This window comes from Vigna umbellata, chromosome 5 (genome assembly GCF_029865625.1).
Source record: "Vigna umbellata cultivar VRB3 chromosome 5, Vumbellata_1.0, whole genome shotgun sequence".
Lineage (NCBI taxonomy): Eukaryota > Viridiplantae > Streptophyta > Magnoliopsida > Fabales > Fabaceae > Vigna > Vigna umbellata.
This window is the reverse complement of record NC_142169.1, coordinates 66075518-66095669: the sequence shown is the minus strand read 5'-3', so window position 1 is coordinate 66095669 and position 20152 is coordinate 66075518. Positions and strand designations below refer to the sequence as shown.

Sequence of the window (20152 nt, the reverse complement as noted above, 5' to 3'; positions counted from 1 at the left end):
ACGTCAATCAAATCCTACACTAATTCTCACAAATTTTACTTCTAAATTTACTCTGACTAAATTTACTCTCACTTATCTCCAAATCTACTCAAATAAACAATAAAAAAATTTACTTCCAAATTCTCTCAAATCTCCTCCATCACTCTCCCCAAATCCATTTAAGTGTTTATAACTTTATAAAATAAATTGATCTAAAAAGTAATTTTAAAATATAAATTAAAGTTAGAAGATAAGTTTTGAATTAAAATAAAAAGTCATAATAGAATTTTATAAAATATTATATGATGTTTTCAAACTATAAATTAAAACAGGTTATTCCATGAAATAAAATTTTTAAAATAAAATATTATTTGTATTAAAATGTTGCATAAATAGTTTTGAAACTTTCGGTATTTTTGTTTTGTCAAATCACTGGAAACAAAACACCTGTAATGATATTATGTTAAATGAGATCAATAGTATATAATTATATTAACTTAAAAATCTAAAAATTTAAGTTAGATATATATAAAATTAAGAAATTATGATGTAGGACAAAATTAAAAATCATAAATAGAATTAGATATGTTTAGTTCGGAATCTTTTCATTTTAAACTAATTTTAAAAATAAATAAATATAAATTTTTTAACTTTCTTAAAGTATGAAGTTAAAAATATGAATTAAAGTTTGAAAGGAAAACAGTTAAAAACTTAAAATATATTTAATCCTAAATAAGTAATCAAAATTCGTTTATTTTTATTTGAAATGGGAGTGAAAAATGACGATTAGTCACTAAACTTGTTACTTCACCATAACGAATAACCGACACATAGTAGTGAAGAACTGCAAAAATTTCACAAACCCTAAAATGTGAAAAAGTTACAGATTACTATTGTTTTTACACTGTTCTTTGATGCCGCCACTATCCAAGAAAACCCGCGACATTTTCCCTCCAAAAAAATTCTGACTCTTTAATCTTTTTTTTTTCTCTTTCTGTGCCCTAATTTCGAGAGAGGTTTTCAGCGATGAGTCCGAACCATTCTACCGGCAAGGATGATCATGGAATCCACGCAGATTTTGATTACTTAGACACTCAACCATTCGACGCCGATGGTCGCTATCTCTTTTATTCAATTCAATTTCTTTTATATCTATCATGTGACTGAAACCCCTAATTTTGTATCAAATATAACATTTTTGTTTGTTTGGCGAAATCTCAGGCGTGGAGGACGATGAGTGCGATGACAAGGAATGGCGGTACTTCGAAGATACTGTGCCTTTCGACGATGACGGCGTTTTGGATACCGAGGCGGTGGTACTTGCCGGGGAAACTCAGGTATTTGATGGCGATGACGACATTTTGGAAAACGAAGCTATGAACCTCGCTAGTGAAACTCAGGCGTTGGGTGATGGTGAGACGCAGTTGCTGGACGAAGTGTGCGAATCTGATAGAACGCAAGTTTTGGAGAATGTCGATGATGATGAGCTTTCTGTTGACAGTGACAATGGTGAAGTGGATAGCGGAAAGGGTAAATCGTGGCAGCGAAACTGTTCTGGTGAGTGAGTGAGTCAATTCCGATTTTCCTTCTATTTTTTTCCTCGGGTGCGTTGGTTGGGAGCTGCTGGTAATTTGGTAGGTACCTGACACTGTTTCAGCTGTTATGGCTTTTGTTTGTGTGTCTGTGAATTTAGAGACTTCATCAGTGGATTGATGGAAAGAAATGGAAACAGCGTTCTAAAAAGTGGCGATTTTGAAGTGGTGATTTTTAACATTGTCGATTTTGTTAGTGGCTTATTCATTCTTAGGTTTTTAATAACATATCTTAGCAATTTTAGTGGTAATAGAAAATTATAAAAATTTTGTGGAAACTTTATCTGTCTATACCCATTTCTTGCACTAGTAGGCATGCATATTGAAGAAGAGAAAAATTGGCTTACACATCAGGACTTTGCATTATCTACGACTTTCATCCCAATATTATGTTTTAATTAGCTCACCTTTGGGGTGAAATACGTACTAGTTTGGTTGGGTGTGGTGACGTGTTTTCCATATTTTTTTTTTATCCTTTTCATTTATTTTTAAGTGAAGTAGTTTCCCTGCTTCTTTGTTTTTCCACGTATTTTGTATCCGATTGACTATCTTAGCTTTCTGTGTAGGACTAAATACATTGCTAGGTTGATTATTTTGTAATTTGTTTTTTCTGAAATGTAACATATGTGATTGTGTTTCGTTTCATTTTAATTCTCGTAATAAATTTTATATATTTCTCAGGTTCAATGCCACCTCGGTTTACTTTTCTTCGTGCAGAATCTTTGCGGCAAGCTGCTCTTGCCATTCACAAGGTAGATTCGAAAGAAAATAAGGATGTGGTCAAGGGTAATTCAGGATGTGAACAATATCAGGAATCACTGGTTGCAAAGGATAAAGGGGAGTCCTTTCTTAGTTTTTCAAAGAAAGTTGAGGGAATTGTTCAGGAAAATGATAGTGGGAAATATAGTGTGGAAGTTGGGGGATTTAAGAGTCAGGTTGCTAAGTCGACAGTGAGAAAACTTTTCAATGATGATGTACCTATTGAAACAAATGGAACTTCTCTTAATGAAGGAAACGACTTAGACAACCTGCCTATTTGCCATGGTGATTTGGAAGGGTTAAGCTACGTTAACTCTCAAGAACCTGGAGTATTGTCACAGGTCAATGCTCTTGACTTTGTAGATAGGTTTCTCAAAGAGAATATCACAGAGTTTGATCAAGAAACTAACTGTGTTAATAATATGGAGCAAAAGTCAAAATCCATTCCCAGTACAAAAAGGCAACATAGTTTGGCCAGGACTGTAAATGATAGAGGCAAAGCTGCAAGAACTGGGATTTATGAATGGGATGATAGCCGTGAGGATGAGGGTGGGGGAGATATATATCTAAGGAGAAAGAACGATTTTTTTAAGGGCGAAACACGTAGGCCAAGGTCGTTGCTGGGATTCCAGAAGAGGAGAGTATGCAGACTAAATCTAAATGATGATAAGAAAAACGAGAGTATTCCTAATAATAGAAAGACTGCAGTTCATTCTGATTCAAAACTTGGGATGAATATTCTGAAAGCAAGGGACAATGTTATACCAGAAGCAACAATAAAGTTAAAACGGAATCTAGCTAATGAATTGGATAAACAATTTAACGCTGATTGCTCTAGAGGAGATATGGAGCCTGATGCTAATGCAGGAGAACAGGAGATGTTGGATGTAGGACCAGATACTCAAATGGCTGCTGAGGCTATGGAAACATTGTGCAATGCCAAGGATGTTGTTGATAATGATACTGTTCATGTTACTCGTAGTGGTTTAACTTATAAACTCAATAACTCTTCTACTGGAAAAGTGGGGCTGGTTTCGTCAAAGGAACATTTGGGACAATATGACAGGAAAAGGAAAGTTGATGTTAAATCAATGTTGCAAACTTCAGGTATATCAAAGAGAAACACTAAAGAAGTCAGGCAACACACAAAGGATAGTGTGATGACTAGATCAAAGAGGAGTAAGTTAAATGCACAAGGCAACCAAACCTCCACTGATAGTGAAAATGGTAGAATATCCTTGTCTCCAAAAAATGTACAAAGAAAGTCAGCTCGAGCTTTGAAAAGAGTAGAACTTCATGAGTTGAATAATTCTGACGGCAAAGAAAGAAAAGGTAGTTCAGTCAATAAAAGGCAATTGCAGGATGGTGTTTGGCATATTTCACCAATTGCCTACAGAACTAGACGACGGTTATCACTAAATGTATCAATAAACCTTGATATATCATCCAAGAGTTTGAGAGATGGGAATATAGGTATTGATTCCCCTGAGAAAAGTGGAATTGGCCTACAGGCATCCAGAGCATTGGATTCTAAATCTACTGGTCACTGTGAAGTAGGTCATAATTCCAAATTGAGTCAATTTGGGAATTCGGCTCTGAAGGTAAGTGTTGTTAGTTTGAGTGATGGTGTTGAATTGGATATTGTAGATTGTCCTAAAAGAAGGAGATCTCTCAGAATTAGGAAGTTGTCTAATCATGATAAAGGATCCGATACATTAGATTGTTCTTCCAAACCATCTGCAAAACCTATAGATACTGGGAAATCTACTGCTGGTAAGAGAAAAACGAGAACAGATTCTGATGTCAAATCACATGTAAATAGCAAAGATCAATCTTCTTCGAAGGATGGTTCAGTAATATCTTCTGTTGATCGAAAACAAGGGAAAATACCAGAGGTAAATTTAGATAAAACAAACCCAGGGGATAATGTTAGTAATTCTGAAGCCACCAGTTCAGATGAATCTCCAAGAGAGAGGAGCAGGTTATCTGACTTGGCATCTTCAACTCCATCAAAGTATAAGAGGCCTGTGAACGGTGCATCGCCACTTAGCAAGGAACTTCAGAGCTTGAGAACCATTAGACCTGAATTACTTACTCCATCTAAAGATTCAAGGAAGAGGAGGGACATGATCGATGTTCGAGTTCTTTACAGCCGCCACATGGACAAAGATATTATTAAGCATCAGAAGAAGGTATCATTTGATTTTTTTTTTAAACTTCTATTAGTAAGCGCAAAGGTGTGGTTTTCAGACGTATTCTGGTGCTCATTGCAGATTTTAGCACGGCTTGGAGTTTCTGTGGTGTCTTCCATTGCAGATGCTACCCACTTCATAGCTGATGAATTTGTGCGAACTAGAAATATGTTGGAAGCTATTGCTTTTGGTAAACTGGTGGTCACACACTTGTGGATCGAGAGCTGCGGACAAGCTAACTGTTTTATTGATGAGAGAAATCACATATTGAGGGATGCAAAAAAGGAAAAGGAGTTAGGTTTCAGCTTGCCAGTTTCACTAGCACGAGCAGTTCAGCATCCTCTTTTAAAGGTAATATATGGCATGCATGGTGAAAAGAGTTTGTAGTATTTTTTTAAAATTCTTGGATTATGGATTTGTTGTCACCAACAGTAATTTTTACCGAAGTCATTTGTTTTTAGAAGAGATCATGCAAATTTTTAGCGATTTCTAATTCTGATTTTTATCAAAGATTCACTGGATTATTGAACCCATCTCTTGGTCTCACTTATAAATTGTTTTAATTTATTATATCCAAACGTATTTGTGTGTATGGATAGCCTACCCAGTGCGATAAGGCTCACTTACCATTGTTGTTTATAAACAAGTCTTGGATTTATAATCCTCTTATCTACCACTTTTATCTTGAGTCCTCTGATTTTAATTGTAACAGCTGTTCCCATAGTTTTCAACTTGATGCTATGAAGTCCCCATTAGTTTACGGTTAGTTTTCAACTTCGATCATGTCATAAAATTCAGTGCTATAACTTAGTTCCTCATTATGAAACCACATCAGCAAAACATGGCTTACGGGGATAAAATCCTAACCGAAACTAAGTGAACCAGATTTTAACTTTTAGGAGGTATAGAAGTTTAATTAAACCTCTTTTATATACAAACATGCATTGCCGTCATGTTGCCCTGATAAAATGATCATAATTTTCTGTAGGGTCGAAGAGTATTGATCACCCCAAATACTAAACCTAGTAAAGAGATGATTTCAAATTTAGCAAGAGCAGTTCATGGACAGGTATACATCTTTCTCCATGTATATTCGTTACTTGCACTCATAAATGGTTGAGGAAAATTATATCTTTAAAATTGTGATAGTTCCTTCTTTTCATGATTTTTTGTGAACCAATCATAGAATAATAATCAAAGTTTATAATTGTTCTATATTATTATTTGTATAATCAAAGTAATTGTTTTCCTCCTTTTCTCAGAAAGCATAGACACTTGTGTAACATAGAACAAATCTTTCTTTTGGCTCAAGCTTTTGACATTACACTTGATCTATCTCAATTATTATTTATTCTTGTAACGATTTTCCAAGGTTGTGGAGAAAGTAATGTCGGTTTTGAAGGGCCACACAGTTCCAGATGATTTGCTGATCTTATCCTGTGAAGAAGATTATGCCTTTTCGGTGCCTTTTCTTGAGAAGGGTTAGAAACTGTTTCATATGGCTTTGGGAAATTTTCTCCATATTGAAAATTTAGAATACCATGTTTTTCACCTGCAGGGGCAATGGTGTACAGTTCAGAACTGTTGCTGAATGGCATAGTTACACAGAAGCTAGAGTATCAAAGGTCTGATTTTTTGTTCTTTTGCTCGTATTACCAATGAATTTGAATCTATAACGTTAACTTTATTTCCTTATGTAAGTCTGCTGTCCAGACTTTGAGAAATCTTGTGTTACGGCCCGTTTTCACCTTATTATAAACTTTCTTTTTTCTCTTTTAATAAGGAATTGTATCTCTCTTTTGGGAAGAAAACTTTCATTAGATACATGTTGTTCCCTCAGGTAGTGGGTTGGCGGGTTTGCCATTATCATGCTAGTCAATTTCTTTGCAAAATTTTCTGCTCTCAATTTTTTGATATCTAATTTAATGCCTACAAAATTGCATCTTTTCAATGATGGGTTTCTTGATTTTGGGTGCCAGTATCTATGGTAGTTGGGTCCTGATGTGCACATGTTGGTTGCAGGCATCGACTTTTTGCAGACAATGTGAAGAAAACTCGTTCCACCGTATGGTTAAAAAGAGACAACGGAACATTTACACCTGTGACTAAATGTGATTAGAGTGGTTCCACTTCTACTTTTCCTCTTTATAATTTGTAGTTTAGGCCATATGTAGATATTTTCCAACACATGTCCCACCCCCTCTCCGGTTAATATATTTATTGTGTAAAAATCATAGAAAGGTGTTTTTCCTCGTCTTTTAGTTGACCATTCCTTTTGGGACAATTGAGTGATGCAGATCGAGGCTGTAAATCTTAGTGTTAGTGTTTGAGATGAACCAACGTAGCATGTTGCTCTCGTGGTATCTCATGTACTTTCACGCTTTCGGGTGCTACAAACGGAATAGAAATGTGATGAAATAATAGTATTTGATTGAAAAATATAAGTGTTGTAAAAAAGATTATAAATAATATATAACCCAATGATGCGGAAATGGTAAAAACAAAAGCACTCCATTTACTTACAACTGAAGCCCACAGCAGTTGAACCATAACCATTACACCGAGCATAAGTTTATTGTACGAAAAAAGCTTAGACTTCCTATTAAGAGTTTGACAAGTCATGTAAAAGTTAATAAATATGTAAATAATAAATAGACTAATTAGTGTGAAATGTTTATTTTTTCAAAATTAACACTTCACAACAAAAGTGCTTGTGATAATTGCCTAGAAACAACCAATTAAAAGAAAGATTATTTGAACAAAGAAATGAATGTGTCGAAAAGTGGTAGTTTAACAGACAACAATGTTGCACATGAAATTGTAAAAAGTAACTCGGGCTAATAATGATGATGCATTCCGTGCGAGTGCACTTTATAGCTGCGCTGGGGAACTTTCCTTATCATAGCCAAGGAGAGATCAAGGTAAAGAGGGAGTTGCACAAGTGCAAAAAACGACACAGGTAAACACGTAGCAGCATATATGGGATAAACTGCAAATTTCAGCTCATTCTCAACTATAAAGAAATGCCCTGCACAGAATGAGACCAAGACAGATGCTATAGATGTGAAGAGTGTGGTCAATCCCAGAAGAAGCTTTCTGGGTAAGTCCAAAGCAAAATCCTTTTCTTGGAACCGAGACGTGAGTATTGAAAGAAATAAAACAAGGGCTGTGACAGAGGAACATAGTGCAACTAGTGATGTTACGGCGAAGATGTTGAAAGCAGGTCTTCCTCCAAGTAATGGATAACCCGTGCGTTGATCAGGACCGCCTGGTATAGCCGTCGAGGTAGCGAATGCAACTGTTGCAACCAGCGCGGCTACCAGTGTGCATGATTCTGATGTTTTGGCCAGCCATTTCCCACCTTCTTTCGCAAGTCCTTGGTGTGTTTTAATGAAGAGCTGCTTTGCTGTTTCTCCGTTCTCATTGTAACGTTCAAAGAAATTTGGTGGCATGGAGTCCTTAACAAGCTGAAAACCACAATCATTATGATCCATGCCAAAATATACTTGTCATAAAACATTACCCTAAATTAGATATTTACCTCCAAACACATCATGCATCTGGGTGATCTCTTTTTACACAAGAGTAAGAAAAACATAATATTTACTAAATTTTATTTCAGATGAATAGATTAAAGCAGATAATTATACGATTTTATTTCTACAAAAAGTCATGATATGTCATTGGATATTCGTTATACAGTTACGCGTATATAATATATGATAAAATGCGTTTTATTCCTCGAATTTTGAAAAGCATAGTTTTTATCTTGGTATACTAGAACTGTTACAAGATTTCATCTTCAATCTTATATCGCATTTTGATGAAATCAGAAACGAAATTTCCAGCTTATGAAAAACACAGCAACTAAAACCATCATATTAAAACTGTAGGACTATACAACAAATATTTTGAAGTTAAAACAAGTAGATTTTCCTTAAAGTTAAGACCACTCTTAATTTGTGAAAATCTTTTGAAATTCTTATGAGATAGGAAGAATATTGACCTTGTACCACTTGTATTCCCACTGCATCTGCATAGCAGCACCAGGGACACGCCAAGGCCTATGACTCCCATAGGTGGCAGCAAGATGCAATGCACTGTTACCATTCTTGTCTACTTGACGAAATGCAGTTTCCCTAATCAAACTTCTCTTATTCAACAGGCTGTACACATGAGGTTGTCTGTTCTCTATGGCCAAAAGAACAACATTCTTGTTCTCAGAATCCACCTCATGGATAGCCATTGGTTCTGTGTCAAGGATCTTTTCAACCATTTCCCTCACTCCCATCTTTGCTGCAATTAGAATAGGTGCCGCCTTTCTTCTACTTTTCACGCTCCCATGAACACTCATACTTGTATAATCATGCTTGAACAAAGAAGAAGAACCACACTCGATTAGTTCATTCATCAATTGCATAGCCTGAATGTGTTTCACCTTCTTTCGTTGGATTTTACCAATCCAATTTGCTCCTGCATGCGTTATCAAAGTCATTCTGTGCAAAGAAAAAGTGAAAATGCGTTCACCTTTCTCTACTTCAATTTGTCCACTGCTTCTTTTATGTCAAGTAGTTTTACTTTTAACAAGTATATGTTGTCGTATGCAAATACTCTCCATTTTAAGAAAGTGTAAAAACATGAAAGAAAGTGATGCAACACATCTGACACTTTCTCGATGATTTTGACTAACAATGGGTAGAGAAATAGATTTACCAACACCGCAAATGATTAGCAAGAGCTTCATCATATGAGTTAGGAATCGGATCGCTGCTGCCCAATTGGGTGGGAACCCGTAACGTTTTTTTTCTGATTTCTTTGCTTGCTCTTCCTCTGCTTCAGTAAATATTGTAGACATTAGTACTTTCAAAAGCCCTTAGCATTTAAATAACATGCTTGGCAAAAAACATGTTTGCATAGATGGATCGAGACAAAATAAATTAAGGACAGAAGAAGATTTGAAATATAAATTGAAGAAAAAGAGAAAGTGTAGAAATTTTATTGCTTGAAAGATAATTTTTCTTTCAACCAAATGAACATGTCTGGTTGTTCTTTATTCTTTCTGTTTCCTTACTCAAACCATGGTAAATGGATTGGTATTTGCACTCTTTGATTGGTTTTGGAGGGTAGGAGGAGCATCACGAAATACTCACAACAGGGGAAATTACCAGATTTTTGCGAGACATTACTCTCTTCGTCATTGCTTGCAGCTTTGTCATCTTTTCCTATTGCTGTAACAGTGTAAAAGATATAATAAGTGATATGATATAATAACAGTTAAAAAAAAGGTGTTCATAGAGTCTATGATATATAAAGTATCCACACATCATCACTCTGACACGATAATACTAAGTACAAGGACGCACCAGTACTCTTCAACAATGAAAAGAAGGTGGCGCATGTTTCGTAGTTCGTTGGGTAGTGGTGAGTTTTGTGTTCTCTATTGTAACATACATCATCTGTTTCCTCAATCTCATCAACAATCGAACCTGACCAACACAAATCACCCGTTATCAGTAGTGACAGCACTTTAGTTAGTGTGAAAAATTTAGACATTTTGATTATATAATTGTAGAAAAGTTAGAAATAGTTGGTGCATGAAAGTTATATTCTTACAATTGTAAATAATACTCTGAAGTAACTCCATCCGCGTGCTACTTTTGAAACAATTAGGCTTCCCAGCCAGAACCTGCAGAGGTGATAACCCGTGCTGGTTTACAGAATTCACAAGCTTTGGATACAACTTAATTATTTGAAGCGCCAAACCTATCAAATTCAATTTTTTCATAGAAACAATTGAACTCGAGTAAGATATTTACAGCAAAATGAGCTATCCCTATTAACACTATCAAATTTTCAATTGAGGGTAACCTTTTTTTATGCCTCATCATATATGTTTTGTATCAGTTTATTCTTTTCTAAAGCGTGTATGAAAGAAACTTCTAGACTCAAGGAATCAAACTAAAAGTTAAGACGAACTAACCAAAGTGTTCACTGGAGATGGTACAATGAAGAATGGTGTTGCCATTGCTTTTCTTAACCAAGGAATAATCTTCATCGTCATCGTCATCGTCATGGTTTTGTTTTAGGTCATGCAGACATAAGAAAGCCTCTCTTTTGCCATGAACAGCAGCCAAGAAGAGAGGGGTTTCACCTTCCAAGTTACGAGCACAAATGAGTTTGGAATCCCTCTTAGCCATTTTGTGACACATGTCCACGTTCCCAACCTCTGCTGCCAGGTGCAAAGTGGTGTTTCCCTTCAAATTTTGCATGTGCAATACGTTGAGACACACCTCTTCGTTGATGCCATCCAACACCTCCCTCACAAAATTCGTTTGGCCTAAATACACTGCAAGATGCAACACTGTGTCTTCTGCTTTTGTGATCTTAGCCTCTAATGCACCAGGGTTTTTGTTGTAAGCCTCTAAAGTTTCCCTCCATTGCCCCTTCATGGCATAGTTAAACAAACTTTCAACGTCAATCTCAGCCATGTCAATGACAACTTCAAAACTCCCTATGTTTCCTTCAATATGTCTGTGACAACAAATTATGTATATTGCAAGTAAGCTCTGCAAGAATGACGAAGCACGTATATGGTTAAAGTGAAAATATATAGTTCGTCCAAATCAAATGCATAATATTTTCGTACGGTATCCAAAACTATTCGAAGTAACAATTCTTGCCAAAAATGGTTTTTTCTTTCAATGTACGATAAGCATTTTCTTGTCGACGGAGGAAACCTGATTCCAATTTATATATATTTGTAAATTTGGTTTTTGCCATTTTTAACGAGTATATTTATCAAGATACATTCCTATACTTTTTCTATCATTGAAAAAAGTAGATGAAGGTAATACATAAAAGATCTACTAGCATGTATTCTTTGCTCTCATGTAAATTGATGTCTTGCGGCTTTCACTGTTTTACTTTTACTAAACGAGTTCATACAGAAATGACCATTTATGTGCCAACCGCAGAAAAAAACCACAGAAGAAAAGTTATATATTTACTGTGAGAAAACAAGTATTTATTCGCTCTCATTCAGCATTGGTAACTTCAACGGACGAAAAATGTAGCCAGGCGAGATGCTTGTTATCAGTTCTTTAAATAAACAGAAAGCTTCCCTGCCACAGCAAGGAGAATCTTTTGTTGCTTCTTAACTTTGTTACAGAAAAGTATTCGGTGAAATAAATTTATAATTTCATAGATACATGTAAGAGATTCTGTTTCTCTTGATTATACATTTTCATGATATTATTTGGAAAAAAAATATACTACATGGTCGTGGTATTGATTGATAAACAAAAGATTCATAATAAACATTGTGACAGATCATCTTGTCAGTAAATACAGAGAAAAAAAAAATCCACGAAGCTGTTTCTCTCGTGATGAGATTCATACAGGATTATCATCATAAGAGACTTGAAGCCTCCAGGTGACAAATTGGATATATGCGTAGTTGATGGCCATAGCAATTCCAAAACCCAAAACTGATGAAAGTAGTATGGCATATATGGCCATCAAATGCAACTGCAACAGAGTCAAAATGCTTTAGCATATCAAAGTAATCAGCTAAGGATCTGGAATGTATAGTTTTTCAATTACAAGGAATCATCACTGTAACTTTTGTTTTTTCTTTATTTGCAATACTGTAAATTGTTGATGCAAGAAGAAAGAGGAAGACCACATGAAATAAATAAGAAATAATACGAACCCTTTTGATTGAATTTCTCCATAACTCCTGATAAAATAATAACATGAATATAATATGTTTTCTTCATAAGCTAAAATTAGCTTACACACAAATTTGTAAAAAGTTGTCTCATTTAACATATCTAAATGTTGATTTTATCTTTCCCGTGAGTCAATTTTACCATGGAGAAGAAGTTTATTTCATTTTCTTTTTCCTGCAATTACTAACAGATAGATTTTGTCCAAATAGAACCTGAAATGTTTTGACGGACTGCTATATCTACTACTAGCCACATAACTGATATTTTCTTCCACAAATTGTTTTTCCATTTTAGTAGCAAATTGTAAAGTTTTTTCTTCCCTAGTATTTTTCATAAGTTTCTAGTGCTCCCCCTTCACGCAATAGCCCCTTGGGATTGTCCGAAATTCAATTCTTTTAGAAGAATGGAGGGTAGCTAATCGAGACAACTTGGTTGTGACTTGTGAAGGCTTTGCTTTGATATTGTATAATCAATCATGGGAAGTGAACAAGAAATTTCTACATTCGTACTCACCATTGTATAAAATAGATGCACAGTTAAAGCTACAAGGGCAAACTCGAGAGCAGCATATGTCCATATATACTCCTTAATTGCTGCACACAATACAAGTACATACACAATTAAAATTCAAACAAAATATCATATCGTCACAAAAAACAAAAAGAAAGGTCGTTACCCAGAATGACTGCAAAAATAGAAGCTAGGAGGCCCAAGGTAAAGGCAAATGGTGCTGCAATAATAATAGCTTGAGTCTTCAATTCAGGAAGCTACAACATAGAGAAAGAAAAAGCAAACAAATTATTCTTGAACACCGAATTGTCAGAAAAAGAAAGAAAAATTATAAACACCTCCAAACTATAAACATTTTTACACTAAATCCTCAGTTAGCCTACTTTTACTGGGGAAAGGGTATAATTATACAACTGTAATTATGCATGAGTAGCTACTGCTCATTTTTCTGTTACACCAAAAGTAAGAGTTCTTCAATGATGGATGTTAGAAGTCATTTGTCAAAGGAAATAATAGGCATACCAGTAGCTGTTCAAGGAAGAAAAAGTAGCATATTGTGCTGATCAGGACAAGCACCACAAAGTCTTGCCATGCGCTGCAAATAAGTTTAAGAAATTTAGTCGAAAAGGAATGCCATGGTTACCCAAAACTAAAGTGTATGGTAAATAATAGAAAATAATGGATTGCTTGATTTGAGACAGAGGTTTTCAAATCACCTTATTGACTCTGGATGTAGGTTCTGCCCTTGCATCTGTCTGTTTTGTCGTTGAACAGAGCTTGTCACACGAAGCAAAGTTACAGGTAAATTCTGAACCTCTTGCCTACATACATCACATTTCTTGTCGCTTTTGTTGCTAAACCATTTAATTAAACATTCTTCATGCACCAATCTCAGGTCACCTTTGCAACTGCATTCCATTTTAAAGGTATTCCTTTCATCACACACATCGAAACATATCCTGCACACAGCTTCCTCTTCAGGAATTTCTTCATCGGCAGTAACTTCTACTGGCACAGGAGTTATTTGATCTGATTGGCCAGGTATAGAGAGTTCCCATAAGTTTCAAATGTAATATATGCTAGAAAACATGTAAAGTAATTCCAGTGTTCATTAGACTTCCATGGTTCAGAAATAACAGAAATATTCCCGCATTCTGTCTGTGGTCAACAAACAATATTTTAAAACTATGCCCACGGATCAAGAAAATTTCTACCTAAGGTGTTAAACCCTTGACTTGAATTATTTGTTTATGATAAAAGTCAATTAACTGAAACCTTAACATCAAAGAATCCACTTAAGATACTTTTAGACTCAAATCCATCAAGCAAATGAACATGGGATTATAACAAATTTCAACCTTCGGAAAAGGTTAGATATCTTCAAGCTTAAGAATTGAAAAACAGAAGAAAGCAAGACAATGGAACTGTAATAATAGAGTTCGTGGCATAACATACCTTCATTTTGATCTTGTTGCTCCTGTTCATTACGGGTAGAAAAAGAGACAGATCTTACAATAACAACATTTCGTCCAGGTACAGAAAGGGACCTTGAAACCTTGGAACGATCAACGTCTTTCTGCATACCAAATTACAAAAAAGGCATTTTCTTCATTTTAGTTTTTTTTACACAAAAGGAAACCCTAAATTTTATGCAATCATGCATCTAAAATATGCTATAGAAGGCACTAAACATGAGTTTGAATTTCATGCTTTCTAAAATACATCATTGAAAATCTCACATCTGATCAGTTTCATCTTTCCCTTTTTGGTGGAGGCAAATGTTCAGTTTCTTTGATAGCATGTTCGAAACAAAATCCTGATTCCTGAGGGTAATATGACCTTTAAATGTGATTCTCTTTTTCTATGGCCAGAGGTGCAGTTAGCATAAAACTTCATCTTGAAAATCCATAAATAAAGCAAAGTAGAAGATAACTTACATGTGGCTTAGTTTGTTCATTATATGTCCTTGCAGAAATGGGTGTAGCAACTGAAGGAGACAGATTTGATGCTGGTGTAACAGGAAGTGAAGTGCATCTTTTCCATGCAATTTCAGATATGGAGGCCATATTAGAACTGTCTGCAGCTGTCTTGGGGTCTGAACTAAGTAGGCTGCTTCTTTCCCCATCTCCTACATTTCCTTTTCTTTTGAAGCTCAAGGCCCGCAAGAAGCCTCTTGATGATGATATCCCTTTGCTGAAACTTTGAGAATGGTCCAGAACCCTCCCACCACTAGTGCTCCCAAACCCTATAGGTCTAGGAGGAACTTGAAGTGAAATATCAGGGCGCCTACCATTGGGTCCACTATCTGAAACTTCTTTGTTTCCCAGTGGGACACCCTGCATGTAACAAGGACACTTTAACAAAAGCTTGTGCCAGGCTCCCAGCAGTTTAGTTTGGCATAATTTGACAAAGAACAGCAGATAATATAGCAAAAATAATTTCAAAAAGCATCATGAATGCAATAATTAAAATGCAAGCATGTAAAAGATTGAATATGCCAAACAAGACAATTACAATGCAAGCACATCAAAAGGTTGCACATAAATCTAGCTCCATGATGAATCACTAATTATCCTTAACAAGTTGATCATTATTAGATATCCTCTTTCAACACGGAGATTCAAGAACTGAATCAAGTTCTTCAATCAACGCAACTGGCAAAAAGTCTATACATTTCTCTACAGAAACTGGTAAATCAAAACATAGCAAGATGTCAAACAAGTTAAGAAGAAAAAGGTCATATCCAGAACCCCTTTTGCAAACGACATTATCCGTCAGAGCACACAACTGATGCATCAACTTCAAGGACCTACCAAAAAACTCTGCAAACTCAAAATCAAAATTTTCTCACCACCGATAGAGCACATGCATGTTCTCTCTCATCTTCTCCTATACCCTCTTATAATTGAAACAACAAAACAAACAAGTACAGCACACACAAACACATGTTGACATGCTCTCATCAGATAAGGTAGGCACTTAAAGATATATTCATGTCCAATTCAACCTCAGCCCACAATAAGGAGGAAAGAACGAAGATTCACATCCTGACCAACAGCATTCTAAATATTGAAACTCAAACAAGACTAAGGAAATCAATTAAAAACGTGGGCTTTTCAGAAACAGTCCACCTGAGTAGACACGGCAGAATAAGCTAAAATTAGAAACCCCAAAATTGAATAAAAAAAAAAATCAAACACTGCCTGACATACCCATAAAAAAAGTCATAACTCGGAAAATACAAGAGAGAAAATCCAGTGGCCATATGAAGCATCCAAATAAAAAAGGGTTACAAAGAAGAGTTGTAAAATCAAATGGAAAAGGCGGAGAAAAAATAAAGTGAAAAGAAAAGAACTTGGCTTGTTAAAGATGCAAAAAATAGTTAGAGAACCTGATGGGAAATCTCGGGAGCTTCATCAGTGAGTGATGGTTGAGCAGCTTGCATTATGGCTAGTCACAAAGATCAAAAAAGCCCAAAATGAGGGAGAAAAACCAAAGAGAAAAGCATAGGAAGAAAAAAATAAAAAGGAAAGAGAAAGAGATAAGTGAAGGGAATAGAATCCAACAAAGATTGTCGTACAGAAGAATCAAGCAACTATTGAAGACCCCCGTTCCTCCTCTGGAAATTATTTTACATTATTTGTTGAATATTGGTGTTATCGGAATCTTTTTCATCCTTGAACTTCTGCGTCACTTTTTCTCCTAAATTCTTAATATTAATAACACATTAGAATCTACTGAATATTTTTACTGCCTATTTCAACAAATTAAAAATGTCTGGTGTCTTTTTCTTATCTAGTAACTTTGTTAATAACTATTATTTATAGGAGGAAATAACTTATTACTTCTCATAGGATTTTCATTTTTTCCCAATAGTGTTGTTGATGCTTGATATAATTATTTTAAAAATTATATTAAATATGAAAATATTTGCAAAAATGAAATACGTTTTTTAATAAAGATTAGTTAGAAACTCAATTTGTAAATTTAAAGTTATTAATTAAGCTGTAAGAAAAATGAAGCTTCAATGGGAGAGAGTAGAAAACACTCAATTAACAAAACAGAGTAGTTTCGTGAGTCCGGTTCGTTGTCCGGTCTGATAAATCCGATCCAATGTCCGGTTCTGGAAGGAAGATGATAAGCAAAAGCCATTGAAGTGATGTTGACTAAAATGGACTTATATGTTCATTATAAGTTGAAATTAAATTATACAATAAACAGTAGTTAATTATATATCTGCCACTTTGGTGACAATATAGACAACTAAATCACAATATAAAAATGTTCTTACATATTAACCCAAAACAGATTAACAATGGTTGTGACATTGATAGATGTTTCTCGTACGCAATTCTATGTTGTTTCTAAGTTTCTTCCAATTTATTATCTGTGTTCCCCAAAGTCTCCTAAGTCGCAAGATTTCATTCTCTTAGTTAAAAAAAGTCAGTTTAGAGAGAAGAAAACTAAATTCGTTGACCATGACCGAATACAAAAGGGTCTGATTAACGTGCTTGAGGTATTTATTCGCTGGTTTAATTATCAATAATTTAAAAAATAATATGACCATCATGAATAATTTATATTTTAAATTAAACAATTTGATTACTTAATGAATAAAAACATTCTTCTACATGAAAAACAATTGAAGAAAATGTTAATTACTAATGGACACCGCATTCACGACAAGAAACTGTTAATAGAAGTGTATAAGAAGAAGAAAACACACATGCAAAAGATTACCATGTATATTTATTCATTTCTATTCCAACAGACTTTATTATATTTAAATACGCGTACATTTTTCGTTCTAAATTTTAGGCTTCCAAAGTTAATTTCTTAAAAGTCACTGTAATTTTATAAAAGGGTTAAATATGTTTTTAGTCCCTAAACTATTGGTCGTTTCTGGTTTTCGTTCCTCTTTCAGAGTAAGGTATAATTTGGTCCTTATTCTTTTCGAAAACGTTCGTTTTAGTCCTCGAAAACTAACACCGTTTAAAAATTTGGTCCTCATTTAGCAATAAAATGAGAACTAAAACTAAAGTTTCGAGAACTAAAGCGAACGTTTCGAAAATAATAAGGACCAAATTGTCCCTTACTTTGAAAGAGGGACGAAAACCAGAAACGACCAATAGTTTAGGGATTAAAAACATATTTAACCCTTTATAAAATTCTGACTTTAGTCTTTGATAAAAAGTATTTATTTATAACAAAAATCAAACAGATACATGATTCATTGAAAGTATAAATTTGGAGATTTGATGCTTTTGCTTTGAGGAGAAATTAAAAGGTGTTTGTTGTGCATGTTGAAATCGGTTAATGTTGAATGTAGATGTAATATGTTGCATTCACAACTTAAGTGAATTGGTAGTAAAAATATGTAAAAGCTGAGAAGTGTGATGCACATTTAATAGGTGTTGCGATAGATTAATAACAGTCAATATGACATACAATAATAGTTTAGATATCTTTTTTTCCAAATGTATTATGACAATTTTGAATGGGTTAAATTTGACATTCTATAAAAGAAATTGTAGAGTATTAGTGAGCATGAAATGTTTGAATTAGTTAGAAGAAAGAATGAGAAAGACCTGTTGCGAAAGAGAGTGATTTCAATGACACCTTCATTGTTAGAGTTTTATTTTGTTTCAAAGTTTACTTTCACTTTCATGAACCAGTAAAATTGTTGGTCTTTATAAGAAAAATATACTTGGACACACATAAATATTTTATATTCATTTTACATTATGTTTTCTTATTTTTTACGAAAAAATATAAAAATTCACTTTTTTTATAATTATTTTACCAATATGTATATCAAATGAATAAAAAAGTTTATGACTATATCATTACTCTTTCATAAACTACATCATCCTTGCCTAAACTTTTATGTGTCTTATGCATATATAATGTCCTATGCCTAGCTCTTTCACATAACAAGATAAAAGATAAATGGAGTAAGTTACTTGTACTGATTAATTTTTTAAAACAATTAGAATAAAAAATTAATTTAGAAATAATTGTGTTCATTTTTTTTGTGAATTGATTGTTATGTTGATATTTTTTATTTTATTTTAAACATGATTAATGGAAAAGAGAGAAACAAAAAGAATGATGTAGAAAAATTGCTCTTATGTTTCATGTTTTCCTTCTGAACTTTTTTGCAGGTTCCAAATTTTTGTATGAGTAGAAAAAACCAAGTACGGCTTCATTTTGCAGATTTGCAGAGTTTTTGGAAACAGAGAGAGCATGAACCATCAGAGGGTATATATTTTTATGCAATAATTTCTTAAATAATAATGTTTTTATATTCTTTACTTATGACAATAAATTTGCAAAAGTATTCGTTATTCTTTCTTATTCGCGTCGTTACAGTGTGTATTTGAGAATTTACAATCAATACATGATTTAGACAAAGAAAATTATTAATTTTAACTATATTAATTTTAACTATATTAATTTTAACTATCATAAATATTTAGAGAATATATTATGAGTGACAATGTAGGTTAATCTGCCTGTAAGTGAAGTCTACCAACGTGGTTAACCTGCGTAAGTCGAAGTCTACTGTGTGATTCATTCTTTCTTTTTTTCTTTTGTAAATGATAAAGCTTTTATTGTCTTGCAAATATCAAAACTCTAACGTGTTCACATATTCATGTATGTTTTTCCATATTCTTTTTCATCATGAATTATTACGAGTTTATTAAAAATAAATAATATGGTAATTTTGTACTATACACATAAAAAAAAATACATCTGTGTATGCTTGTTGTTTTCCTTTTGAACTTCTACATGAATGTTCTAAATAGATTCCTGTATGAATAGAAAAAACCAATTGTGTATCTTTGAATGTGCAAAAATCTAAAAAAATCATCATCCATGTCAAATTTTAAATTAATTAACGGTGAAGAAGAATCACTAATTTTCTTACGAGTCATGATCTAAATGAAGTATAATCATTTTTTCACAGCGACAGAAAAGAAAATAAAATTAAAGTACTACATTTTGTCTAAGGATTACAAAATACAGTCAACACAAGAAAATACCTGTGTAATATTCTATCTTCAAATAAACTCTAACCCCCAAAAAAAGTTATAATAATTTATACCAGATATAATATCTTTAATAAACTTTATATTTTGCTAATCAAATATAATTATCATCCTTTAAAATAAAAATTGAAACAACCAATCTAATATAAATTAGAAAAACTTGAATCAAATTCGATACTATTCTGAAACTAATTGAAACCGAATATCAATTTGTTTCGTGATCGAATCAAATAAGTTTTATCAACAAAATTAATCCATCCAAAACAAACCAACACCCATTGAATCACTGTGCAATATTGTCAATTGGAACACTGAAACAATCCTTAAAAAGATTCAGT

At 33.9% G+C, this 20152-nt stretch overlaps 3 protein-coding genes across 6 annotated transcripts; 1 reads left to right on the top strand and 2 right to left on the bottom strand.

The window, feature by feature from the left end:
• Positions 1 to 815: 815 nt before the first annotated feature.
• Positions 816 to 6966, top strand: LOC124828787 (uncharacterized). Of its 2 annotated transcripts, XM_047302168.2 has the most exons (8): positions 829 to 1093; positions 1201 to 1536; positions 2253 to 4522; positions 4604 to 4873; positions 5511 to 5591; positions 5895 to 6003; positions 6081 to 6147; positions 6545 to 6966. In XM_047302168.2, exons 1-8 carry the CDS (start codon positions 1006 to 1008, stop codon positions 6639 to 6641), a joined length of 3318 nt encoding a protein of 1105 aa, XP_047158124.1. In that variant the 5' UTR covers positions 829 to 1005; the 3' UTR covers positions 6642 to 6966. The 2 variants fall into 2 exon arrangements, with proteins under 2 accessions (XP_087947939.1, XP_047158124.1); XM_088091813.1 differs by lacking the exons at positions 5511 to 5591; positions 5895 to 6003; positions 6081 to 6147; positions 6545 to 6966 and adding an exon at positions 5235 to 5480 and having other exon boundaries at positions 816 to 1093.
• A 179-nt stretch (positions 6967 to 7145) lies between these two features.
• LOC124828814 (uncharacterized) lies at positions 7146 to 11083 on the bottom strand. Its single transcript, XM_047302203.2, has 7 exons — positions 10503 to 11083; positions 10136 to 10285; positions 9886 to 10008; positions 9688 to 9750; positions 9236 to 9352; positions 8529 to 8995; positions 7146 to 7989 (listed from the first exon to the last, which is right to left on the bottom strand). Exons 1-7 carry the CDS (start codon positions 11008 to 11010, stop codon positions 7360 to 7362), a joined length of 2058 nt encoding a protein of 685 aa, XP_047158159.1. The 5' UTR covers positions 11011 to 11083; the 3' UTR covers positions 7146 to 7359.
• Positions 11084 to 11702: 619 nt separating this feature from the next.
• LOC124828831 (uncharacterized) lies at positions 11703 to 16479 on the bottom strand. 3 transcript variants are annotated; one of them, XM_047302215.2, is made up of 9 exons: positions 16343 to 16479; positions 16154 to 16212; positions 14700 to 15098; positions 14218 to 14338; positions 13479 to 13791; positions 13285 to 13357; positions 12929 to 13019; positions 12766 to 12845; positions 11703 to 12049 (listed from the first exon to the last, which is right to left on the bottom strand). In XM_047302215.2, exons 2-9 carry the CDS (start codon positions 16205 to 16207, stop codon positions 11915 to 11917), a joined length of 1266 nt encoding a protein of 421 aa, XP_047158171.1. In that variant the 5' UTR covers positions 16208 to 16212; positions 16343 to 16479; the 3' UTR covers positions 11703 to 11914. The 3 variants fall into 3 exon arrangements, with proteins under 3 accessions (XP_047158171.1, XP_047158186.1, XP_047158180.1); XM_047302230.2 differs by having other exon boundaries at positions 16329 to 16453; XM_047302224.2 differs by lacking the exon at positions 16343 to 16479 and having other exon boundaries at positions 16154 to 16322.
• Between the last annotated feature and the right edge of the window lie 3673 nt (positions 16480 to 20152).